The sequence below is a fragment of the Capra hircus genome, chromosome 23 (assembly GCF_001704415.2).
Source record: "Capra hircus breed San Clemente chromosome 23, ASM170441v1, whole genome shotgun sequence".
NCBI lineage: Eukaryota > Metazoa > Chordata > Mammalia > Artiodactyla > Bovidae > Capra > Capra hircus.
Genome location: NC_030830.1, coordinates 38,971,082 through 38,997,738, shown reverse-complemented (window position 1 = coordinate 38,997,738; position 26,657 = coordinate 38,971,082). Strand labels below are relative to the sequence as shown.

The 26,657-nt window shown below is 51.5% G+C and overlaps 1 protein-coding gene across 6 annotated transcripts; it reads left to right on the top strand.

Annotated features, from left to right (window-relative positions):
* ARMC12 (armadillo repeat containing 12) lies at positions 9,629-25,142 on the top strand. Of its 6 annotated transcripts, none has more exons than XM_005696257.3 (9): positions 9,629-10,081; positions 13,090-14,358; positions 14,751-15,022; positions 15,605-15,819; positions 16,481-16,626; positions 16,858-16,992; positions 23,066-23,239; positions 23,376-23,447; positions 24,780-25,142. In XM_005696257.3, the coding sequence occupies exons 4-9, from the start codon at positions 15,660-15,662 to the stop codon at positions 25,107-25,109; spliced, it is 1,017 nt and encodes a 338-aa protein (XP_005696314.2). In that variant the 5' UTR covers positions 9,629-10,081; positions 13,090-14,358; positions 14,751-15,022; positions 15,605-15,659; the 3' UTR covers positions 25,110-25,142. The 6 variants fall into 6 exon arrangements, with proteins under 6 accessions (XP_005696314.2, XP_013829335.2, XP_017894685.1 ...); XM_013973881.2 differs by having other exon boundaries at positions 9,629-10,119; XM_018039196.1 differs by lacking the exon at positions 9,629-10,081 and having other exon boundaries at positions 11,164-14,358; positions 14,791-15,022.

Below are 26,657 nucleotides of genomic sequence, written 5' to 3'. Positions count from 1 at the left end.
TTCATCTTCTTCTTTTGTTTCGTTTGTTTGTGGCCTATTCTCCCTCCCCAACTGCCAAGGAGATAACATTTCTTGAGAGCTGGGACCTCAGTGGTTGGGGGGGGGGGGGTGGGCAATGACCCCTTCCCAGTGCTCAGAGCCGCAGGTGGCAAACAGTAGAACTTGTGAAACATTTATGAATGAATGAATGATTATGCTTTGGAAACAGCATTATATTGAAGTGTCTGCCTCTCTCTCAGGTCTTACGGAGCCAAAGGGCAGTAAATGTGGGTTAATGGCGACTTGAGAGTATTTCAGGCCTGGCCTCAGTCCAACCCTGGGGCTCCTAAGCTGTAGGGAGCCATCAGGCTGCTTTGGTTTCCGGCTGCTCCAGGATAAAGGTCAGCTCTTGCTGAACAGGAGGTTCTGTACCATCTGGGGCTGCTTGCCTCTGGCCACATCTGCTCAGGTTCCCCAACCTGCACTCCAGGTTCAGGCCAGACCAAACAACTCAAAGTGCCCGCCAGAGAACCCAGGGCAGCTTCACGCCATGTGCCTTTGTATAAAGGCACTGTTCCTTCTACCTGGCACGCCCTGCACCCTTTCTCTGCCTGGCCAGCTCCTCTCCGGCTTGAAGACTGGCCTCCTCAGAGGAGCCCTCCCTGAGGCTTCTGGTCACTCCCAGTCTCTGACTTCCCAGGGCATTACAGTAACTTGTTTATATGCATCTTCCCAAGTTGCCTGGAGGTCTTTGGGGGCGGCGCACTGTACCACTTGGGGAACCTTAGTTCCCCGACCAGTGACTGAAGCCAGACTCTCAGCAGTGAAAGCCTAGAGTCCTAACCACTATACCACAAAGGAATTCTCTTACCTGGAGATTCCTTGAGGACAATGACCGGCTTACGGGTCCCTAGGGTGAAGCACAATACCTGACGCACACAGTAGGTGCTTAATAAATGCTCCACCACAGCTTTTGGACTTTAGATCCTAGGCACTGACACAATTCCTGGGACACAGAGTAGGTATTCATTAAGCGCACACTGAAGGCACGAACCACAGTAATCTGACCCCTCTTCTCAAGTTGGAAGCGGTGAGGAGTGGGGGTAGGGGTAGAAATGGAAGATGCTTCTTTAAAAACAAGATGGTGTCAAGGGCAGAGGGCACGGAGGACCTTAGGGAACTTCCCAGGAGAAGGGACATACAAAACGCAAGGGTAAAAAGCAAACACAGATGGATGGAGGCATATAAACAGGACTCTCGGCGAGCAAAGAGCGAAAAAGAAGGAAGGATAAAAGAGGAAGAAAGAACTGGGCTCAGAGGGGACAAAGTGTGCCTGTGAGAGCCGCAGAGGACAGGAAGCCAGAGCCCAGGCCAGGACAGCTGACTACAGGATGTCTGGGGCCCCTGCTTCAGCCCTGGGGTAGAAAAGGGTGGCGTGGGCAGCATCCTAGGGTGAAACGGCTGGATGAAAGGTCACATGTCACCAGGCTTGGGGACATCTTGGGAAACTTTGTCTCTTAGGAGAGGCTCAGCGTTATGAAACAAAGCACCCCAGATATCAGAGTCACAAATCTAGTTTCTTGCCCTTGAGTGAACAACTGACCTGTTCATGCCTCAGTTTTCCCATTAGGAAAATGGGCACTATTCTCCTTCCTGTAGAGGATCATGAAGATCATAGTGAGCGTAGCGAGTTAGGAAACATAAATGAAATGGACACACCCTGATATGGCCGGGGATCTGACATAATGGTGGTGATTTCTGCCAAAGCCCTGCGGTAAATGTAAGTGGGTCCTTGGACGGGCCATGCCACCATGTCACCAAGTACCACAGAAGTTCTGAGTTGAGTCCTGGGTCCAAGGTCTGGTTCTTAGTTCCCAGAGTGGTACGGTGAGAAAAAGTTTACTCCCAGGTGAGGGGCTGAGTGGCAGCTGGCATGCCAGCCGAGAGATGACTGAGGCTGCCCATAGCCAGCAGGTCTGACCACTTACCTCCACCACTGAGTGTCCCCTGGGGCCTCTGCATTGCAGCCTGTCCAATGGGCTGAAAATGGTTTTCCCACTGTCATACGATACCTCCAGGCATATATAGGCTCTCAGGAGGCAGAGTTCCTGGAATCATTTGAAGGGTGGGAGGAATAGGACTCTGAGGCTTGAGAAATGGAGGGTTTGTGATTTAGATACAGACCTAAGTCATCTAGTAGGACACTCAGAAGTGCTGGCTTTGCTGTGAGACAGACCTAAATGTGGATCCCAGCTGTTACTTCTCTGAGCCTCAGTTTCCTTAACTGTCAAAGGTGGGTACAGAAGCACCCATCTCCTAGAGTCACTGTGAAGAGTGAATGAGCTTGTGTATATAAACCCCTGAACCCAACCAATGCTTGGTCCCTAGGAGGCAGTGGACATTAGTTCTTATTGTGAATAATAACATCATGTGCTCTTGGGGGAGGAAGGCTAGATCATAAATGTATCGATCTCTGAATGTCAAACCCACTTTGAGGATAGTAAAGTGGTCACAACTCAAAAATCATTTTGTCACCAAGTGTCAAATTCCATTTTGCAGCTCCTATTAGGTATGCTTGACTGCTAGGGTGGGGGGAGTGGGGGTAGAATCCCCCTCCCCCACTCCCACCTCTGCCTTGTTCTGTAACTGATGCCTGGAGGATCAAAGATTAACAAGTCTGCCAAGGTTTTGGGGTAGGGGGTGACAACTTAAATAGAGTCTTCAGTTCACTTCTCTAGCTGGGCTCAAGCACACTGCTAAAGCACTCAGGAAAATAAGGGTGGCAAGGAGTGCTAGAGGGGGGTCTACCTCAAAGGCCCAGAGAAAATTCAGACCCAGCTTGGAGTGTCCATGGCCTTGGAGGCTGTTTTGGGCTGGCTGATGGGAGGGAGAAGGGGACTGACAGCTTCAACCTCCCAGAGTCCAACATTCCTCCAGGGCTTGCTCAGGCCCCCACCCTTACCACCCAGAAGAGTGCAGAACCCCTGGTGAATGGGGGAGCCCAGGTGGGAGGTGGGCAGATGAGAGCAGGGGTGACAGGCAGCAGGATGCCACGGCTGAAGAAGGAGGCATAAATATAAAGCAGCCAGTGTCGGACTGGACAGAGGCCATATGAAACACACGGTACATTCCGGCCCCAGCGTAACAAACTGTACCAGCCTTTTTCAGAGCTGGGAGCACCGAGGGGAGGGAGGAGAGCAGAGGTTCCTTCGAGGTTGGCCCTGCCTCCTCCTCCCCCACTTCTCCCACAGCAGGGAAAGTCCCGATGTTCCTTTTGCAACCACAGGAAACCTCCTATCCCAGCTCACACTCTGTACCCAGTGTTCCTCTCAGCAGCTCCAGACTGGGAGGGAGGAGCAATGAGGGGGGTAGGGGCTAGGGGAGGGGAGAGCCACAGCAGCCCAGGTCACATCAGGGGAGGTGGCAAGCATCCCTGGGACACTGACTCACAGAGTCACAGCCTGGAAGTGCTGCAATGGAGGCACAGACGGCGGAGAGGTGTAGGGAAGGAAGTGCCTGGCCCAAGGTCACACAGCCAGTCGTGCACCAGGGAGGGACCAGAGGGCATCCAGAGCTGGGCAGTGCTGGGCAGCTCTCTTGGGTGTAGTATGTAGGAGTGGCAGGCCAGGAACAGGCAGTGCCTGGGGAGCAAGGGTGGGAAGCCCAGATCCAAGGCCACCTCTGAGCTCTGGTTGGCTCTGGGCACATCTGGGTTGGGTCTCCTCCACTCTTCCCAAACCCAGCCTGCTCTCTTAAATATTAGAGATAATGCATGGTGAAGTGCCTAGTGTGTAGGCGGGTCTGCGGTGATGTAAACCAGACTGAGTCACCTCCACACCTTCTCTCTCCTCCTCCACACACACAGCTCAAAGCCTAGAGCCTCCTGGGATCTTTCTCCCCTATCACCATCTCCTTCACCGATTCCCTATAGCTCTCACACATTTGGTACTCACCACCTGCTGGCCTGGGTTATTATTTAACCTCACATGCCATGTGTTTGTCTCTTCAACTGGCCTGCAAACTGCCCAAGGGCAGGAAATCATTTCAATACACCGAACATTTATTGAACATCAACTCCAGTGCCAAGCTTGGCCTGTGGGGGATGAGCTCAAGCCACGGGAGAAGGCTCAGAGAAGCAGACTTTGTTTCTGCCTCAAGGACTTTCTAATCTGGTTAGAAGAACAGGATTAGTAAACAGATCACTAGAATATGAGACAGGCCACACGCTGTGCCCTGAGAAAGGTACAGACTGAGTATGCTGGGCTTTCAGAGGAGAGAGGAATCAGATTTGGCTGGCACTGTTCCAAACAGGCTTTATGAGCTGGAGCTTGAGAGGGGGGTAGACCTTGAAGAATGGGCCTTACATACGGCAGGGGCTCGGTATGTAAATCCTTTGTCCCTTCCTTGTTCCAGGAACCTCTAGGCCAAGCGCTCAGGGACCTCTTTCTGCAGAAGGATGGGTAAGAAGACGTGGCCCTGAATACACCCGGGTTTGGGCTGGACGAAGGGAGGGGCCAGGCTCGGGTTTGGGGTCGTCTTCTTTCACCCCGCCGCCCACTCCCACCCGCTAGTGTCCAGGCTCTTCCTACTTACTCCTGGCGTCCAGCCAGGGGGTTCCCAAGCTAGCCGAAAGCTGGGCTTGGTTTGCCAGCCCCTGGGAATCACTGGAGTCTCCAGGCTTGTGTGAAGAAAGGATCAATCAGGGAAGGGGTCGGAGGCAGGGGGAGGCTCCGGGGAGATGGCTTGAACTGGCCCCTCTAGCGGGCTTCCGTTGTCACGTGACCGCATCCCAGGTCTCTCAAGTATGGGGCTGGCGCGTTCCTTGCTCTCCTCCTCCAGACTCCTGGACTGAGCACCCGTGGGGCTTGGGCGGCAGCCTGGGTGGCTCCTTCTCTCGCGTTTAGCTACCAATATCTGCCCCTCGCCCCTTACCAACTGTGGTGCCCCAGGCTCCCCACTCGCCCAGGGATCCAAACCGGGACTCAGGTGGGGGATGGAGTGATCTGGGTTTGCTAAGGCCGGAGATCGGGCAGAGCCTCAAGGACCCCTGGGGGATCCCCCTTGGGTGCTAGAGTTGAGCACCAGCCCCCGACCGTCCCCAGTGTCTGCGCCGGGCCCGGCCCCAGCGTGCACTCGCGGGACCGCGGCGGCGGCGGGGAGGTTGCGCGCCGAGCGCAAGCCGCGAGCACAAACAGGGCGAGGAGGCTGGTGTGAGCGCCTGGGCCGGGTGCCAGCGCGCCGGGGCTGGAACACAATGTCCCGAGCGGGCGGGCGGGCGAACGGGGAGCGAGAACAGCCTGACTCAGCAGCTGGGTAAGTGGGTGTGCTCGCTCACCAGATCAACCGCTCTTGCAGCCTGCGGTCAGCGACGACTCAACTCTCTCGGAGGCTCCCTCGAGCGGGAGGAGCGAGCTTACGGCCTGCTCGAGGCTCCCGCCCCTGCCTATCGCTCTGGACCTCCACGTGGCCGGTTCGCGCAGCCCTCTGTCTTCTCGCCCCCGCATTCCAGCGTTTCGCGGCCCCCCCGGCCGGAGCATTCATCTCACCCAGCCCGGCAGGTGTGGCCCGCCAGACAAGTTGATCGTCCCCTTCTCCCACCACTCTGGGAGGCCTCTTGGCATGGTGGGGGGTCGTTAACTTATAGTTGCAGATGGAGGTAGAAATTTGGTCTAGGGTGGAGGGGAGCAGAAGACGCTGGGAGAGATGGGATGGATGCTGCAGGGCAAGGAAGTCTTCCCCATCTCTGTCCTCGGTTGACCCAGAGTTCAGAGTCTCTTCCTGTCCCCTCCCCTCAAAACCACTAGGCCCCTGAAGATTACCCTGCAGGGAAGAAGCAGGTGGGGAGGTGCTTTGAAGCCTGAGACCCCGCTTTTCTGCCTTACCCACGCTCCCACCCAAAGCCACAACAAAGACCCACGAATCCTGCCACCCAGCCACAAGGCTTCTCCTTCCTCCTCTGGGCCTGCTGTCCCCTGTGTTCTGGTGGGGCCATTGTGAGGATGACAGCCGCAGGGCGGGAGCTCAGATGTCTGCCCAGACCAGGACTCATCCTGGGGGGTGGGGACCTTTCCTACACCCCAGTCTCCTGGGGTGTCTGCAAGGTTCCCACCCCCGCTACCCCACATCCCGGGACACAGTGTACCTGGAGTGTGCCAGGGCAGGCAGGGAGGGGCTCCATCCTCTGCCAAGTTCCAGGAAATGCCCTGGCAGGCAGCACAGTCCTGGGCTCCAGGGCCTTCCAAGGTGGGGCGGGGTCCTAGGCTGCTGACATGCCTCACCTGGGCCTCAACCCCTACTTCCCAGGCATCTCGGGCACCTCCTGTAGCCAAGGTTGAGGCGATGGATGCCAACCATTTTCCCACACATACAGGCGTCCTTCCCACACATGTGCTTACCCAGCCAACGCTCACCAAATCCCTCAGTCAGGAGCCACTTTCACTGTGTCGACTCCAGCCTTTTACCTGATGGATGAAATCTTTCCACAGTATCCCAGGCCAATGTTCTGAAGCTGTTTGCATACCCACAGTGACGAGGACACTCTTTTATGAGGCAGCCACAACTCTTCAGGATGTCCCTGTGTCCAAGTCCAATCGCCTAGAGGATACCTGCCCTCACATGGCCTAGGAGGGACGGAACTCACCCTCAGGTCCCTCACACTAGCTCCTCCTCCTTGCCTGCAGTGACCTTCCTACTGCCCAAACTCACCATAAAGGAGGATGAATTCTTAACTCTTGGGGCTTCCCTGGTGGACCGGTGGTTACGAATCTGCCTTGCCATGCAAGGGATGCCGGTTCGACCCCTGGTCTGGAAAGATCCCACATGCCTTGGAGCAACAAAGTCTGTGTACCACGACTGCTGACCCCACACTTAAGAGCCCTTGAGCCACAACTACTAAAGCCGGTGCACCCAGAGCCCATGTGCTCTATAGCAAGAGAAGCCACTGCAATGAGAAACCCCTGCAATGAGAAACCCCTGCACTGCAACTAGAGAGCAGCCCCCACTGGCTGCATCCAGAGAAAGCCTGTGTTCAGCAATGAGGACCCAGTGCAGCCAAAAATAAAAATCGGAAAAAAAATTAACAAAAAATTCTCAACCGTTTTCTCTCCTTCACCATCTATCACCAAATTCTTCCCACTCCTGCTTTTATCACAAGGTGTATTGTTTGTTGCTTTCCTCACGCCTTCCTTTCCAATTCCACAGATTCCACCTTTGGCCCAAATTCCCACAGTCACTGCCACACTGTCCTTTCTGACCCAGGTTTTTCCTTCCTCCTACACACCCTGCTAGAATAATCTTTCTCAACCACTGTTTATTGTGTATGTTATCAACTTCAGACTCTTCAAGCACACTGGGTACAGCAGCTACTAATCTGTGTTCCATACGAAGGGGCCCACACTCATTCATGGTGTACCCAAACCACAGAATCCAGCACAAGCCCTGGTGCGTGGTAGGAAGGCATCCAGTGTTCCTCAAGTGTCCAGTCCATTGGGTTGTGCCTCTTTTCTCCTCACAGTTCTCTTTCCTGACTTGGTCTCCCTGTCAGCATCAAGCCTATTGGTTTCCTGATGCTCATGCAGGCCCTTTTGTTTTGAGCAGCCCTGGTTTTTAAATTTCCCAGAATCTTCGGGGTAGAGGTGGGGAATGAGGAGAGAGAATCTGACATCCAAATTAACATCAGAGTGAGTGAAGTCACTCAGTCCTGTCTGACTCTTTGCGACCCCACGAACTACCAGGCTCCTCCATCCATGGAATTTTCCAGGCAAGAACATTGGAGTGAGTTGCCATTTCCTTCTCCAGGGGATCTTCCCGACCCAGGGATCGAACCCGGGTCTCCCGCACTGTAGGCAGACGCTTTACCGTCTGAGCTACCAAGGTTATGCCAAATACCAACTCTAAAGTACTAGAGTGCTGAATGGAATAAGTCTAGCTGCCTGCCTGGAGCCTGTGCTCCAGCAAGGAACAGAAAACCACTGAGGAGGGTGGAGGGCAGAAAAGAGTGCAAGCAGTGGCTTTGGGGTTTACAGAGGGATCTTGCCATTGGAGATCCCAGCCTGCCTAGCTCTGGGTTGCTGGTCTGATGCCCTTAAGTTGTTCTCTTTCTTGGCACCACATCACACACACACACACACAAACACAGACCCAGTGAGCTTGATCCCATCACCACCCCATAACCCAGCTCAAAGGCTCTGATAATCTCCACCCCGCTTGGATCATTTTGTCATCAACTTCCCTCTAAGCCTTATGGGTGGCCTTTAATCTTTCCTAGATTTTATTGCTTCATTATGCCCTGTAATATTTTCAGCCTCAAATATTATAAGCTCCTTCACGGCAGGGACAGGGTTTATTTATTTACTTGTTTAATATCATCTGTCTTGAAAAGAAAGACTAACATTGGGCTCTTGGATTTTGAAGGCCACAAGGACCTAGGTGCAACACTTAGCTGTATGGCCTTGGGCAAGCCTCTTCACCTTTCTGAGCCTGCTTCATCTGTAAAAGGTGAGAGAGGCAAAGATTACAGAGAACATAGTGCTGGCTGCAAAGCGAGCAGACAGCAGCCTGCTTTGCAGGAGCTTTTCTTGAATTGGGGGATGCGGTACCTTAACTACTGTCCTCCAACCCCCAACTAAGACATTTCTAAGCGAGTAGAAGGGACAGTTAACACCAGTTCCACGGAGGTAACCCAGGATGCATAGCCACTCTACCCTGACTCAAAATAATCAGCGAGGGCAGGGTTTGGATCCAGCGCCGCCAGAACGCAGTGCCTAAGCCTGATGCCAAGCACGGTTCAAGCTCAAAGAACGTCTGTCGAATGAACCGCACCTGTCCGGCCCTCAGCTTTTTGGACCCCCAGCGAGCGAAAAGCAAAGATTGAAAAGGCCGCCCACGCCGCCTCCCCACCCCAACGCACCCCCCACCCCCGGGTCCCAGTGTCTCTAGCAACCTTGTTTCGCTAAGGTCTCTCCTTCCCCAGCCTGCGTCTCCGCCCCTGGTTGCCTTGGAAACAGTGACGTGTACGCGAAGGGCGTGACCTCTCTCCATCCTCTCCCGGAGAGCCGGGGGCCCCCTTCTCATCCCAACGAGGGAGAGGATGAGGTTGGGGTCCCCGACCTTGCTGACCCTACGTCTGGTCTGGCGCGGACGCTAACTCCGCCCAGCTGGCTGCCCTCCTCGGTCGCGGGACTCGCCGGATTTGCGGGCACCCCCACCCCCAGCCCACCTGGCACCAGTGGTGAGCTGGTCTGGGGGGTCCGGAGAAGGCTGGCTTCAGGCCCTAGGATCTCTCTTCATCCCTTCCCCTCCCACCCGCGACGGGCCAGTGGATCCGGAGAACCGAGCCCCACCGCTGGGCCGGGGCCCTTCTTCCCATGCCGCCCTGGATGGAGCTCCCTGTCCTGGGAGTGGGCGGGAAGGGTGGGACCCCCTCCCCAGCAAGGGCGCGCTGGGCGCTGCGAAGCGCGGAAGGGAAAGAGTTAAACAAGGTGCCGGCGGCGGGAGTGGGGGATGGGAGCGGAGGGAAAGTGAGAGCGGGGGCGGGGGTGGGGGGGCCCGAGCGAAAGAACATCCTGTGCCCGCCGCCGGATGCGCGCGGGGCGGGGGAGGAGCGGGGAGCAATCGGAGGAGGGGGGGCAAGACGGGGGAGGCCAGGGGCGGGAGGAGCCTCGGCCTCCGCCCCACGCCCGGTCCTCCTTCTGCGGGGGGCACCGCCCCCTTCGCTTCCCCGGGTTTTCGCCGCCTTTTTCCCGCGTCCCCACGCCTTCGCTGGCGTCATGAGCTACTCAAGAGGCCCGCCAGCCTGGTTCCCGGCCCGGGGTCTGCGCGAGCTTGGACGGCACGATCTCGGAGCACGTGGGGTGCACGTCAGGGCGCGGGCTGTCCCCAGACGTGCACCCCTCTGCTCTCTGCGGGGGCAGCTCGCACGTGCAGAGCTTCCCCAGTTCACCTGGAGTCACGGCGTACAGCGTCGCATTCAGTTCTGACGGAGCACTTCCGTGTAGTAGGCGGGTATTGATAGACCCGTTTTCCGGAGGAGGAAACTGAGACTCAAGATTATGGAACTTGCCCAAACCGAAGCTCGAAGGACTCCAATGCGCTTTTCATTAGAGTAAGCTGATTTCCCCTTGGCGTCTCCTGGGCATGCAGGTGCGGAACCCCTCCTGGGTCACACTTCTTAATGGCCTACTTGCACAGCAGGTCCCCGATAGCATGTCAGTCTCCTCTAATTAACTAGGCTGAAACACCCATGCTTAGAGTCCTGATCGAGTAAGCAGGTAGTCTTGGGGTTTTACACGTGGAAGGATGGTTTTTAGGAACTGAGTAGCCCAGGGCAATGGGCTGGGTGCCCCTAGCTCTCCAGGTTTAGGTATTTGGTGGGGTTGAAGGGTTCAAGGAGGACTCCAAAACTGGCAAAGAAAGTAAATGGGCTACAGGAGTTGAGATTGATTAGCCTGAAGACGACCAGGGTGGGAGGGATAGAGGATAAGGGAAGAGATTGAATAATGTACCTTTTAGGCCTCATAGAGGCCAACCGTCTGAGTGCTCACTTCCTTTCCACCCCTGACATTTTTGTCCAAGGGGAAGCCTGCTTATAATTGAAATGGTCATAGTCACATTTGGTGAGCTCTGTGTGCTGAGCACTGTTCTGATAAACCCAAGAAGTAGGTATTACTATTTTACCCATTTTATAGGTGTGGAAAATGAGGCACAAAAAGATTACAAAGCTAACTCAGTGACTGAGTAGAAAGTCTGGGTTGAACCCACACTCACTAAATAAATTGCACCTAGTGAAAGAAAGTGAAGTCACTCAGTCGTGTCCGACTCTTTGTGACCCCATGGACTGCAGCCCGCCAGACTCCTCCGTCCATGGGATTTTCCAGGCAAGAGTACTGGAGTGGGTTGCCATTGCCTTCTCCAGAGGATCTTTCCGACCCAGGGATTGAACCTGGATCTCCCGCATTGTAGGCAGACGCTTTTACCGTCTGAGTCACCAGGGAAGTTACTGGAACATGTTGGGAAATCAACCCTGAATATTAATTGGAAGGACTGATGCTGAAGCTCCAATAACTTCGGTCACCTGATTCGAAGAAAAGACCCTGATGCTGGGAAAGATAGAAGGCAGGAGGAGAAGGGGACGACAGAGGATGAGATGGTTGGATGGTATCACTGACTTAATAGACATGAGTTTGAGCAAGCTTCCAGAGATGGTAAAGGACAGGGGTGTGCAGTCCATGGGGTTGCAAAGAGTCAGACATGACTGAGCGACTGAAGAACAACATGATGGGAACATCAGCAGCTTTCAAGGTGGAAAGCTGGTGCAGATGGCAGAGAGGTGTGCTAGGGTGGCCTGTGCCCTTTTGCCTTGGTGAGGGCAGGTAAGAAACTTGGGGTTGGCTGTGTGTGTATATGGCATCTCAGACTTCTCTCTAGCCAATATTCCAAAGTTGGGGGTTTGACGGGAAAAGAACCAAAACCCAAATTCTCACCGAGAGTTGCAGCCCTCTTTTATGCTCCCCAAGAACATTCACTGTCCTGGGTTATCACCATAATCTCACAAAAGCAAATATATTTTAATTCTTCTCAAAAGAAGACAGACATCATCTGAATCAAAAGCAGTTACTCCCAAGAAAGAACAGTCCTTGACTTTCCACCAACAAATACCTATTTTTTTCCTTCTATTTCGTGCTGTGGATTAGCAAAAATGTATAGTGGGGCGGCTGCCTCTGCTTCTGATCCCTCTGAGTCATTTGAGGGCAGAACCAAAAAAAAAAAAAAGGCTTAGATATAGCAGGAACGAATTAGCTTAGAGCCAAGAAAGAACTCTGCATCTTTGGAGAACTTTAAAGAGCAGGTGAGCACTGCATTTGTTTAGGATGTGAGGGTCTTGGGGTCAGCTATCCATAGACTGAGGAGGCCAGTAGCCCTGGGTCCCTCTCAGAAGAGGGCTGGCACTTTGTTCTGAAGGACCTCTCCTCGGATCCACCAGGGGAGTTGGAACCTAGAACAGTTCCATCAGGCAGCCATTTCCTGCCCAGAGTTCATGGAGCCTGATAGGTGGTCCCATGGCAGTGGAGGGAGGGGGCCTCCAGCGGCCTCTGTCACCTTTCAGTGCGGGGAGTCCGTGTAGTCACCCACTGGTGGGCTGCACCCCACAGACCTGTAAGCCTCAGAGATGCCCAACCTTGAGACCAAAGAAAGAGCCTAGGACAGCAACAAAGACATTCATAGTGCTGAAGGCTGGTGGGTGGTATAAGCTCAGCCTACAGGGTATAATGGCACTTTTTCTCCATTAGGAGCTGGATTAATTAACTCTAGTAGTCTTAGATGGGTCTAGTATAAATCCAGGTGAAATCTGTAATTCCTTTGCCAATCCTACTCACCATGAGGCAGCAAACCCAAACCACCAGGGACTTCCCTGCCAGTTCCCGGGTCATTTGATAGTGTGTTCCTCTGGGGGTAAGATCCTGTGGTGAGAGCAAAAGTAAGTTGTCCCGATAGTAGGCATTCGTCTTTAGGCTGTCAACAGTTAAGCTCAGACTGTATTGACTAGTCACTTCTGGGTTAACATAGCTCTGGGCTGATTGCCCCTGGGATGTTCAGTTTGAATTCTTAGAGCTTAAGTTAGCCTCTGGTCCACCGGTGGAAAGAACAGGTTTCCGTTTCAGTTAAGTTCTTTCATCCTTTCCATTAGCCTGGTCGAAGCCGGGGGAGGGATGTCCATAAGGCAAGTGGAAAGGCCAGTGTGTGTCATTTCTATCAGCCCATTCCTGAGCTTCATGCCTGGTTAAGTGGAGTCTTTGGTCTTTATCAGTGTCCATGGGGGTCCTGTATTTCACGCACAGCTATCCTAGACCCAAGTAGGCCTTTTGTAGTGTGAGCTGCACATGGCTGTTGTCCCTTCGTGGTCTGTATCATTGCTTCCCTTCCACAGCTGGGACCAGAAGCCCAGGGGTACACTTTATCTTGTTACTGTCACAGGCCCTAACCAGACTTTTTGGCCATGTCCAATTCACAAGCCTGTCCCTGAATTAAGATCCCCTAAAGCCTGTGTCTGTAATTGTTTAGTGGTGAGAGGTTTGCAGATGCACTTCCTTGTATTTTGTCTGTATTCACCAGCTATCCTCGTGCAGTCAGATGAGCCACAAGCATAGGGCTGCTGCTTTTAAACTGAAAACAGAGACTCCGAGGTTACCAGAGTGGAAGAGAATCAATTTAATGGAAGAGAAAGACCTCTCTCATGACAGTCAGCTGCCACAGGGCCCCACCTGCTGGTGGACAGCCGCCTCGAGATCATGCCTGTGACCTTCCATTCCCCATCCTTGACTTCTGGACGTCTTGGGTGTTTCCTTGGCCTCCCAGCTGGCTGACCAATCATTGGGCTGCACCCCACAGTCCTGAAAGCCTTGTGGTTGCCCCACTTCAAGACCAAAGAAAGAGTCTGGAGACAGCGATGGAGTCCTCAGTGATTTTTTGGACAGGAGGTTTGGGGAGGGAGTTGGCGCTGGTCTTAAGCAAAAGGTCCTGGAGCAACAACCTGTGGATTACAGCGGGCAGGCCATAGCAGTAATCTTCCCCACTCGGGGTAGAAGGAGGCTACTGTTTATAGGGGAAATTGAGGTCAGTTACCAAGGAAACCAGCTGGGGCACGTCCCTCACAGCCCCTCAGTTAAGAACCATCATGAGGGCAGATGTTTCCTTTAATAAATTAGCAGGTAGAGCAGGGGTGAGATCAGCCATTAGCTGGGGCAGGGGGCAAACCTGGTCACGTGAGCAGGTTGCAGGCAAAATTGAGACTGGTCAAGGGACTTCCCCAGTTGTCCAGTGGCTGAGACTCTGAGCTCCTAACGCAGGGGGCCTGGGGTTCAATTCCTGGTCAGGGAACTAGATCCCACAAGCCACAACTAAGAGTTCTCACGCTGCAACGAAGACGGAAGATCCCTCGGGCCGCAACAGAAGCGGCACGGCCAAGTTTGTTTTTTTTTTTTTTTAAAGAAGGGACAAGTAGAGCAAGAGACGAACAAAGAGCAAAAGAACAGCCATCTTGAATGGCCTGACCATACACCCACCTTGGGGCTGTGTAGAGGGCCAGGAATGACCCTTGAGGAGGGCCGAGGATGGAAGAGAATGGCCCCCCTGGGAGTGTTGCCTGCAGCCTGGGGTGACGTGGATGAAGGCTCCGAGTGGACTGACCTGACTGGCTGCTGTAGTATCCTTGGTGATGTGTTTCCACACCTCCTGCAAGCCCAGATGGAGCAGCCCAGGGCCCCAAGCCTTCCAACAGGAGCTCAAGGCCAAGCAGGAGAAACCCTGTTCTGGGGTAGCCATGCTCAGGGCTGACTCTGGGCCTGAGCCTGGCCTGGGCTCCTCCCTGTTCTGCACCAGAAGGTGAGGCCAGAGGCTGTGGGGACACTGGGGGTAGCGGGGGGAGGAGGAGGAGGGAAGGGTCTGGTCTCACCTGCCCCATCTTAGTGGTGGAGGTGGTGGAGACAGGCCTCCAAAGTTGGGTTTCTCCTCCTCCAGGGTGGTGGCATTTTCCAGAGGCCGTATACGTTGGGGGAGGATGGGGTGCAATACTCCCAGATTCAGGGCTCCAAGGTGTAATGGCACAGACCCACCCAGGTTTTAACCCTGGAGTTTCAGAATGCTAAATCTGGGTCCTCTCAGGTTACAAATGATCAAGGCAAGGGCCCCTTCTCCTCCAGAGACACAGTGGTTAAATGGTCCTGGCATCCCCGTATTCAGATTCTCTGACGTTGTTCTGTCCTCCCATCCTCAAGGAATAACAGCAGTCGTAACTTGAGCATCTCCTCAGTGCAGGACTGCTGGATGTTGGAGATGCAGAGACAACTGCCCTTATGAGCTTTTGGTCGACACTAAGGGGAACACGTGGATGTTGGAAGATAATGGATTTCCCTTGAGACTCTGGAAAACTTTGTAAGGTGCTCGTCATCTTTTCATCCTCCGATGGAAAGAGGGGCCCTTCCCTACAGAAACGCTCCAAGGCCCAGAAGTGGGTCCATGGCGAAAAGATCAAAGATGGGAGGGCCAGGCAAGTAAGGGAACAGGGCTGCCAGGGGCCACATCCCAAACCCCCAACACCCCCAACCCCGCCGACCCCCGCAGCAAACGTCCAAACTTCCAGAAATTGGGCCTCTGCTGCCCTCTAATGGTGAAGCCGCCTTGTGGCTCAGACGGTAAAGAGTGCCTGCAATGCAGGAGACCTGGGTTTGATCCCTGGGTTGGGAAGATCCCCGGGAGAAGGAAATGGCAACCCACTCCACTAATCTTGCCTGGAAAATCCCATGGATGGAGGATCCTGGCAGGTACAGTCCATGGGGTCGCAAAGAGTTGGACACGACTGAGCGACTTCACTTTGACTTTTCTCTTTGCCCCCTAATGGAGGAAGGGAAACCTCTGGAGCTGGGGGTTGGGGCCCCACCAACCTGGGTCCCCTAAAAATGGGGGCTGCGAAGGACCTTCCTGCCCCAGACCTTGGGTTTCCCTGGAGACTTGAATTTGATTTCCCGCAGCCTCCGAAGCTCCCTGGCTGCCCTGTTCCCAGACTGCCACCCTCTGTCCTGCTGTTTCCCCAGTTCCCTTTGTTGCCCATGTTCTGATTCTGGTGCCCTAGTTCCTGGCCCTGCTGGAGTTCTGGTTCCGGAAGGCCTTCTCTGGGTGCCTCGGGCATGTCCTGCATCCGCCAGCGCCCGAGGCAAATGGACATCCGCAAAGGTGTGGTGAGCCTGGCCACAGGCGCCGGGGCCGTCTACCTCCTCTACAAGGCCATCAAGGCCGGCATAAAATGTCAGCCGCCCTTCTGCTCGGCCTCACCCATCTGCATCGCCCGTGAGTGTCCCCACCCTGGGGAGAGGGCTCGGCCCCAGGAGGTACCTATGCCCCAGGCCTCTGAGGGGCCCAAGGGGACTCCTCCACATTCCTCTCTCCTCTTTCTCACCTCCATCTTCCGCAGACCCGCTCTAGAGGTGCTCAGGTGCATCCTCAGGGGTCATTTGGCAGGTTCCTAAATTCTGCATTCGCTCTGGCATCTAGGATGGATAGAAACTTGGTATCAGCAGTTCTCCCCAAGGGAAAACTGGGGAACCTATGTGCCCAGGGCCTCCACTAATCTCTGTGACCACTCAGTGCAAAGTTGAGAAAGAAACCCTTTCTGCAAGACTTTGTGTTGCCACCTGCTAGATAGAATATCACTGCCATATACCAGTTATGATGAAACAGCGTGTATGACTGCCATATGCCAGAAAGTTGTTACGGTAAACGTACAAAACGTTTTTGCTTATGATATGAATGGCGCAGCATTAGATGTGGTGCCCTTGTGCAGTGCACACCCTGATCAACTGCACATGGTGGTCCTGTGTATGGCAGGAAGTCTTCTCTTCAGAAAACGCAAGGCAGCCTTGTGTCCCAGGTCCCTCTGCCCTGCTTCCCAATCCCCTTCTTTCATCACCTTTGAGTTCACAGCCTGAACCGGTCTGGGGTGGCTGTCTAGGCCTGGCAATCGAGCGAGAGCGACACGGGTGGGACTCGGGTGAGCTCCGGAGGCTCCTCAACTCTTTGGAGTGCAAGCAGGATGCGTACACCAAGAGCATGATCCTACACAGCATCACGCGCTGTGTGTACTTGCTGGAGTCCGAGGTGAGGGAAGGGAGGCAGGAGACCCCTCCCTGTCAGCCTGGCCCCTGGGGGCTACCAGCGTGTGTCCTGGTACCCCCCCCAACCCCCCTGACTAGCCAGGCAGTGTCCTGGGACTTGTCTCTCTGAGGGTGGGAGGGGTTGTGTTGAGGGGTCTTGGTGACAGGGTGTGTGTTGGGGGGAACCAGGACCCCTGCTGCTTCTGCCTCTTCCATCTCTCCTGGCACACACTAGGCCTCTGGTTGTACTAACGATGACGTCACGTTGGTGGGCTCCATGCTGGATGACAAGGACAACAGTGTCAAAATCCAAGCCCTGAACACACTTAAAGCTTTCTCTGGCATCAGAAAATTCAGGCTCAAAATCCAGGTAAGCCTAGCAATAAGGGTGGGGCAGAGCACATGGGGTGTCCACAGGCCGTGGGCCCTTTAGTGGGCCTAGGATGAATGGTCATGTTCCAGAAGTCTGGGTCTGAGTTTGTAACCCAGAAATACGTTTTTCCTTGGAAATTGGTGGGGAAATGGTGATCACTTTCCCAATAGGGGCAGAAAAGTCTTTGAATCCCAGGATAAAACTGAAAGTCCCTTGGAGAATCTCTGAACCCCAAGTAGAAGCCCCCGAGGTTCTTTCTGACGCTAGCCAACTCTTTTGACACCAGCTGGGTGTCCTATAGTTCAGCTCTGACATATCTCCCTGGGGTTAGTACAGACCCCACCGCTGAAGGCTGAGTCCCATAGGACTGTCTCCCACTTTTGACCGGCCAGCTGTAAGGTTGGAGGTTCCCATGACCTCTCTCCTTAGACTTGATAACTCACTATAAAGAGTCACAGCATGCAGGAAAATGTTTTACTTACAGTTTATTATAAAAGATACAACTGAGGAGGGACTTTCCTGGTGGTTCAGTGGTTAAGACTCCGTGCTCCCAATGCAGGAAGTACAGGTTCGATCCCTGGTTGGTGAACTGAGATCCCACATGCCACACACTTCAGAGCAAGGGGGAAAAAAGATACAACTGAGGAGCCGCCAGATGGAAGAGATGGAAGAGCAGAACGTGGGGGAAGGGCTTCCACGCCTTCTTCAGGCCTGCCACCCTCCTAGCCCCTCGGTATATTCACCAACCCAGGGTTCTCCAAACCCTGTCATGTAGGTGTATTTATGGAGGCTTTACTATGTAGGCATAATTGATTAATCATTGGCCATTGGTGACTGAACTCAGTCTCTAGCCCCAAGCTTCTCCCCAGAGGTCAGCCCCCTAATCCTCGCTGGGTCTTTCTGGTCTCATCCAGCAGGAATCTAGGGGTCTGCCTAGAGTTGCCTCATTAGCATAAATTCAGGGGTGATGGAAAGAGGCTCATTATAAAAACCAAAAACACTCCTAGCAGGAAATTGCAAGGATTTTAGGAACCTTGTGCCTGCAATCAGGGACGAAAACCAGATATACTGTCAGACCACACCCCATGCTGTGTTGGTCTAAGGCTGGTGGCTGGACCACTAATGTTTTCAGTACTACGATGTAGAAAAAAACAGAAGCCACCAAATGTCAGCTCCCCCAGCTTCCTGCTGCTAGGCTTTCAGGCTCACCTGTTGCTCATCCTCTCCTGCTTTCCTGCTGGTGCCATGGAAGAAAGGCGTTCTTCCTGCCTGTGTTCAGGGATTGTCTCAGTCCTGCATCTACCCCCTCCCCTGAGGGCCCCTCTCCTTGATTAAACTCTGTTTTGTATAGCCTCCTCTGGCTCCTTCCCCTTAGATTCAACAAGCTCTATTCTTTCCATCTTAAAAGACAAAACTAGAAAACATCTTCCTTGTGACCTCTAATCTCTCTCTAGCAAATGATCTCTCCCAAAATATTTTAATTAAAAATAGCTAAAATATTCAAAACATGTGAACATTTTATGCGTGTTTGGTAACAATAAAACACCTGAGCTTCCCTTGTGGCCCAGTGGCCAAGACTCCACATTCCCAATGCAGGGCACCTAGGTTCGATCCCTGGTCAGGGAGCCAGATCCCACATGCTGCAACTGAAGATCCCTGTGCCGGCCACAGCCAAATAAATCAATAATAAATATTCAAAACAAAAACAGAACACACGATTAGAACTCAGGCTAAGAAACAGAACGTGACCAATTGGCTAGATGCCCCTGGACGTCCCTCCTTAATGCCAGCCTCCTCCCCGACCAGAGGCAATCATTCCTCTGCATTTTGTTCATCAATTTCTTGATTTTCTTTGTAGTCTTATCATGTATGCATGCGTCATCGTTTTCTAGCAGGCCACAGCAGCAGGCATAAATAGGTGAAATATAATTGGAATGTTTTTATGCTTCGTGGATCTGGAAGTCTGTGGTTTGCACTCTGTGGTTTGGCTTTTCCCTCCAACATTGAAAGATTCGTCCTTGTTGATCGGGACTGCTTTGTTTCTTTTCCACTGTTGTGTAGTATTCTAGTTCATGAATATCCTGCAGTTTTATTTATCCAACTGCTCATGGGTAGGTATTTGAGTCATTTGCATTATGGTACCATGAGCATCCGCGTATGCATCACCGTTGGGACATGGGAGACTTTCTCTAGGGCATGTATGCAGTTGTGGGATGGCCAGGTGAAAGGGCATGCCCAACTTTTTGAGAGGGGCTGAATCAGTTTACACCTTCCACCAGCCTCGCATGAGTGTTCCTGTTGCATCATTTCTTCTCCAACACTTGGTCTTTTCACACTTTAAATTTTTTGCATCAGACTTTGGAGGGAAAAAAGGTTTTGAAGTCTCTACTTGCTGGCTGCTTCTACTTCATCTCTCAGCCCTCTCAGTTGCCCTAAGGCTGTGATTCTCATGCATATCAGAATTGCCAAGAAAGCTGGTTAAAAATGAAGATTTCAGGGCATTACACCCAGAGAACCAGCTCAGGGAAGCTTTGTTTTTCATGAGCCCCTCAGATTCCGATGCAAGTGGCATGGGCACCGCTGTCCTTTCTTCCCCCAGGGTCTGCATCCTGAGGACCTAACTCTCTGGGTGAAAGCGGCCACTCCCTAGCCTCAGTTTCCACCTAGATGTGCTCTCCTCTGTCTCTGTCTAAGGCCTGCAGGCTCCCTTGACCTCCAGACCCATGGCCAGCTGCTCCACTCAGTCTGGAGACCCTCTGACCCAACATCCAAATGGAGCTCACCCCTGTTCCCTGAGCCCAGACCACCCTCTTGAGAGAGATCTGATTATATCAGTTCCCTGCTGGGTCTTCCTCAAGGCTCTCATCAGAAAATATATGACCAGGGATTTCCCTGGAGGTTCAGAGGCTAAGACTCAGCGCTCCCAATCCTGGGGACCCAGATTTGACCCCTGGTCAGGGAACTAGATCCCACATGCTACACCTAAAGATCCTGCACGCCACAACTGCGACCCAGCGCAGCCAAATAAAAATCCACACAAAATACTCACGTGTACAACCAGCTCCACCTCCCTGCCCACACCCCAGCCGTTTACACTGTGTTTCAAGCTCTCTCCCCTCCCAGCTCTTGCACCTGGTGTTCTGCTGCCTGAAAGCCCACCCCAGATTTGCTAACTCCTACCTGCCCTTCAGATCTCAGCAGTCAGTGAGGGATGAGGGCAGGAAGGAGCAGGGTACTAATGGGAAGTCTGTGTTTCCCACCCCAGGCTTCTGGCGTCCTTCTTAAGTGACTTGCAAAAGTATAGCTTGTAAGGTACCTGCCTTTGGTAATAAGCCCCAAGCATCTGCAGCTCAGAAGCCAAGGTCCCTTTTTTCATTCAACAGACGTATACTGAACACTTCTGTCGTGCCTGGGCAGTGTGCTAGGCATATGAGATACAACAGGGAATGGAACAAGAAGGAACCTTATCCCAAGTGAACTTAAATTCTAGTAGAAAGCAAGGCAGGCAATACACAAATAAATGAGGGCTTCCCTCGTGGTCCAGTGGTTAAAGAGTCTGCCTTGCAGTGCCTGGGACACAGGTTTGATCCCTGGGACGGGAAGATCCCACATCCCAGGGAGCAACTAAGTCTGAGGGCAACAACAAAGACCCAGTGCAGCCAAAACTAATTAAAAATCAACAAAATCTTTAAAAAAATAAGTGAAACATACAGTGTTTCATGGGGGCAAATGCTATTGAGAAAAATCAAGAAGAGTGGTAAAGAAGGCTGACATCAGGGTAATGCTGCAATTTCAAAAGAGAAAATCTTTGAGGTCTAGGGCTTGATAAAGAGGTCATAGAAATGACACTAAAAAACACAATCTATAAAAGAAAATAATAAATTGAACTTCATCAAAATTAAAAACATTTTTAGTGAAAGACCCTATGAAGAGGATGAAAAGATAAGCTTCAGATTGAAAGAAAATAGTTGCAAACCACATATCTGACACAAGACTTATATCTAGTTAAGAGCTCTGAAAACAATATTTTAAAATATCCAGTTAGAAAATGGGCGCAAGATATGGAACTATATCACTGAAGCAGATATACAACTGCAAATAAGCACATGAAGAAATGTTTACCGTTTAACTAGACACTAGGGAAATGCAAATTTAAGACCACAATGAAATATTACTGTATACCTATTAGATAATCTAAACTAAAAAAATTAGTGACAGTACCAAGTGCTGGTGAAGATGGAGAGAAACTGAATCTTTCATATGTTGCTGGTGGGGATGTAAAATGGTAAAGCGGCCACTCTGGAAGACAGTTTGGTAGATTAAAAACAAAAAACTCTACATTTACCATGCAAAACAGCAGTTGCACTCTTGAGCGTTTATCCTGGAGAAATAAAAACTCGCATCTGTACAAAAACCTGTTCACAGCAGATCTATTTGTAACAGGCAAAAGGAGAGACAACCAGAATGGCCCTCAGTAGATAAATGACCACGCAAACTGGTAATCTAGTACCAGGGGATGTCACTCAGTAATGAAAAGGAACAAGCTATTGCTGCACACGACGTCTGGGATGCATCCCAAGGGCATTATACTGAGTGGAAAACATCAGGTTTGGAAGATTACAAAGTATGCTTACATTTATATAACCTCAAAATTGACCAAATGAGAGAGATGGAAAACAGCTTGGGGGCCTGCACTGGTGAGGGCTGGTTTTGATGGGTGGGGTAACTGTGACAATAAGATCACCCGCAAGGGTGATCTGTGGCGATGCTGACGGAATAATTTGTTGACTGCAGTGGTGGTTACATGAATCTACATACATGATAAAATGACACAGAACTATGTATACACATTGTACTGATACCGTTTCCCTGGTTTTGATACTGTAATTATTTAAGATGTAACTATGGAGGGAAACTGGGTGGAAGGCACATTGGGACCTCTCTGTTTTTGCAACTTCTAGTGAACTTATAATCATTTGAAAATAAAAATTTAAAAACAAAAAGTGTGTTTCATGTGACAGTGGTATAGGGAAAAATAAAAGGGGGGGTGGATAGGAAGGCGGGCATGGGAGTGGTGGTTTCATCTTAGAGAGTGGTCAGGGAAGTCCCCCCACCCCCCGAGAAGGTGACATTAAACAGCAAAGTGTTGAAGGAGATAAGAGAATATCGGAGGGAGAGCATTCTAAGCAGAGGGACCAGCCTGTTTGCAGGGAATCCGTGGGAGCGGAGGAGAGAATAGGAGATGAGGCAAAGAAGTAATGGGGGAGCAGCGGAAGATCTTGTAAGCCACTGTAAGGATTTTAGCCTTTATCCTGAATGGATCAGCAACTCTGGAGCAGGGCCGGGAATATCCAGCCTGTCTGCTGCTCTGAGAATAGATGCAGGGGACAAGGCTGGAAGCAGGGAGGAGGAAGAGGCTATTGCAGAAGCCTGCGGGGGATGCTGGTGGCTTGGACCAGGGTGCAAGGAAGGGGCATGGCGAGCAGTGGCTTGACTGTTGGCAGGTTTTGAAGGCAGAGCCCATGGGATGTTCTGAAGGGTTAGAAAAGGGTGTGAGAGAAAGGAGTCAAGGAAGACTAGGGAGTTTTGGTCTGAGTAGCTGGAAGGCAGGTGTAACCAACAGCGGAGACAGGAAGGGTGGTGGAGAGAACAGGTGTGGGGATGGGAATGTGTCAACTTAGGTTTAGTAAGATTCTGGGAAAGAAGTGGAATTGGCACTTGCATCTGTGAGTCGAGTTCAAGGAGAGGTCTGGGCTGGAGACAGGAACTTGAAAGGCATCAGCATATGGAGAGTCTTTAACACCGTGTCACTAAGGCAGGGAGGAAGACAGAAGAGGTTGGCGGAAGAACCAAGAACCGGGGAAAGAAGCTTGAGACAGATAAGCCCAGTGAAGACAGATTTTCAAGGAGGCGGGAGGGGTCAATAGGTCAGACCACAGGGAGAGTTTAAGCGGGAAGATGTCTGTGGGGTCGGCTCAGTTGTCCTGAATGAAGGCAGAGGGTGGGCTAATGTTGAGGTTGGTCCTGTGAAAACAGGAAACCCTTCTCTTCTCCCCCCGCCCCTCCCCAGGAACACTCCATCAAGGTGCTGGAACTGATCTCCACCATCTGGGACTCAGAGCTGCACATTGCAGGCCTCAGACTCCTCAACAACTTCCCGCTGCCTGACTTTGTGCATCCACAGCTGCGACGGGTGATGCCTGCCTTGATGGAGATCCTGCAGTCGGACTATATCCTGGCACAGGTGCTTGAGGACGGGGGCCCAGGCCCCAACCCCCTGCCCGGCCCTGGCACAACGCCTAGAGGGAAGGGCAGAGATTCGTGTCGTCCCTCCTCAGGCCCACCTGCCTTCTCACGTGTGGCCCTTTCCTTTTGTTCAGGTGCAAGCCATACGGTTGCTGAGCAGCCTGGCACAGAAGAACGACCTTCTCTATGATATTCTCAACTGCCAGGTGAGAAAGGATATGAGAGGCGGGCCGGCGGATGCTAACAGACATTGGGAAAGGCGGAATCGTGGGTTCTTCAGACAGACTCAGCCCTGACAAGATCAGCTTGTTCCTCTTTCTGCCCCTGTATTGCAAACCACCCCTGTCCTGTCCTCTCAACAGAATCAGATTTTCCTTTGAGGGACTTTCTGAACTCTGAGAGTCAGGAACACAGGTGACACAAATTAGCCTAGGTATTTTAGTAATAGGGAAAAATTACAACATTGTGAAAAGATTCCTACCATCTAATTAATTAACACAACTATCCCCTCACCTCATATATTTGTTTTTGGTGAGAACATTTATGTTCCATTCTCTTAGCTAACTTCAGTTATATAATACAGTATTATTAATATCAACTATAGTCACCATGTTTTGTATTAGATCCTCAGATCTTTTTCATCTTTTAGCTAAAAGTATGTACCCTTTTGGGCTTACCCTGGTGTCTCAGATGGTAAAGAATCCTCCTGCAATGTGGGAGACCTGGGTTCAATCCCTGGGTTGGGAAGATCTCCTGGAGGCGGGCATGGCAACCCACTCCAGTGTTTTTACCTGGAGAATCCCCATGGACAGAGGAGCCTGAGGTTGCAGAGAGTCGGACACGACTAAGCACAGCACATGTACCCTTTTACTAACCTTTCCCTATTTTCCCACACTCCACCCCAGCCCCCAGCAACTACTTTTCTGCTGTTTATATGAGTTGACTTATTTTTTCTCCCCAATATTCCACATGTAAGTGATACCATGCAGTATTTGTCTTTCTGTGTCTGGCTTATCTCACTTAGCATAATGTTCCCTGAGTCCATCCATATTGTCACAAATAGCAGGATTTCCCTCTTACAGCTGAATAATTACAAAGAAAAAAGGACATGTTTACCACCACAGTGGAAGATTTGGAAGGTTTGAACTATTGTTTCAGCAATTAATAGATAAATATCTAAAACTGGTAAGGTTACACTTGCTGCAAATAACACAAATAAGCTTAAGCCATTAGATATATCCAGAACACTTGACAATTAGTACAGGCACATTCCTCTCAAGTACACAAAATATTTACAAACATTAACCACATGCTAAGCTTTAAAAGGAAGCTCCACCAACTTCCCTGAATCAATATTATCATATCACTCATGTTTTATGACCACAATGGAATTATGTTAGAGAGTGATATTGAAAACCAAAAGATTCCTACACAGTCGCATCTGAAGCTCAGGTATATTGGGAAGCTGAGGCAATGGGAGGAAGGAAGAACTTTAGAGCTTGCCGTGGACTTGATTCCTTGCTGCATGCTGCTCACAGGTGCACTGCAACTTCCTGAACCTGTTCCAGTCCACACAGCCTGGGAGTCTGCTGTTTGAGGTCCTGGTGTTTGCAGAGCGGTTGAGTGAAGGCCGGAGTTCACCCCACTACCGCGCCGTGAAGTGGCATTACAACAAGCAGTCTTTACACGAAGCTCTCTTTGGGGACGACTCCCGACTGGCCGACCGGCTGCTCGCCTTGGTCATCCACCCAGAGGAGGATGTTCAGATCCAGGCCTGCAAAGTCATAGTCAGCCTGCAGTGCCCCCAGGATGCGGGAATCCGGCCTTCCTGCCCACCCAGTCATTCCTGCTTTAATAACGGGGAATAAAATTATGGAGAGCCAATAAATGAGTATGGGAGAAGAGGCTGGGGGACCGTGTCTGTCCTGGGCCTTCCGGAGTGGGTGGAGATTTTAGCCAGCATAACTGCCTGTCAAAGCGTAGGCTTGTCTCCTCAAACGCATTCCCACTTCCCTGTTTAGTTGGACCAATCCCTTCTCTTGCTGCTTTTTAAAATTTATTTATTGTGACCAGACCATGCAGCATGTGGTATCTAAGCCTGCACCCCCTGCCGTGGAAGTGTGGGCTCTTAACAACTGGACAGCCAGAAAAGTCCCTTATTAATTTTTTTTTGAGTGATAATTTTTATTGGTGTATAGTGGATTTACAGTGTTGTATTAGTTTCTGCTATGCAGCAAAGTGAGTCAGTTACACATATACCTTCTCTTTTTAAAATTTTTTATTTTGTATTGGAGTATAGCCAGTTTACAAACAATGTTGTGATAGTTTCAGGTGAACAGCGAAGGGACTCAGCCATACATATACATGTATCCATTCTCCCCCAAACCCCCCTCCCATCCAGGCTGCCATATAACACTGGGCAGAGTTCCTTGTGCTATACAGTAGATCCCTGTTGGTTATCCATTTTCAATGCAGCAGTGTGGACATGTGCATCCCTAACTACCCCTTCCTCTCACCCTCCCCCTGGCAACCATAAGCTTGTTCCTGAAGTCTGTGAATCTGTTTCTGTTTTGTAAGTAAGTTCATTTGTATCATTTATTTCCAGACTCCACATGTAAGTGATGTCATATGGTATTTCTCCTTCTCTGACTCCACTCAGTATGACCCTCTCTGGGTCTGTCCATGTTGCTGCAAATGGCATTCTTCCGTTCTTTTTAACCACTTTTAAGTCACTTTGATGACTTCTGGGAAGTCATTCTCCTATCTCTGTCCTCCATCCTCCAGCCCTACACACTGCAAACTCATCTTTGAATCCCACATTGGGACTCGCCTGGCGGTGCCGTGGTTAAGACTCTGTGCTTCCACTGCAGGGGCCATGGGTTTGATCCCTGGTCAGGGAGCTACGATCCCACATGTGAAGTGGCATGGCCCAACAATTAAAAAAGAAAAAAGATCAAAACCCCACATTGCACCATCCTCAAAAACCTTCAGAGGTTCCCCACCACCAAAGTGAACTTTTCTCAGCCGCAAAGCTAAGTCACCTGATCTCACAAGTGCAAGTGTACCTACATGAAAAGCAGACGGGATTTTGTCCTGGAAGGTATGGTCACTAGAGCCCTTTGCCACATAATAGCACCAAATGAATTCGGTTTGCATTTAAGGCCCTTCAGCATCTGTTCATCCTGCCTGCCACTAGCCAAGCATGTCAACACTCTTCACTATGTCAACCTGGAGCAAACAAGTCGCAGCTGACCTAATCCTGTCATGTTTAGTCTTGCCCCTGAGGTTTTGATGCAAACGTCTCCCTGCCTACAGGGCTTGTCTTCCTACTTTCCCATGGGCTGTGTCCCCATGACCTGTGGTAGTCTAGAGTTTTCTTCAACTACACCCGCTTTTGGGGCTTCCAGCAGCACTTC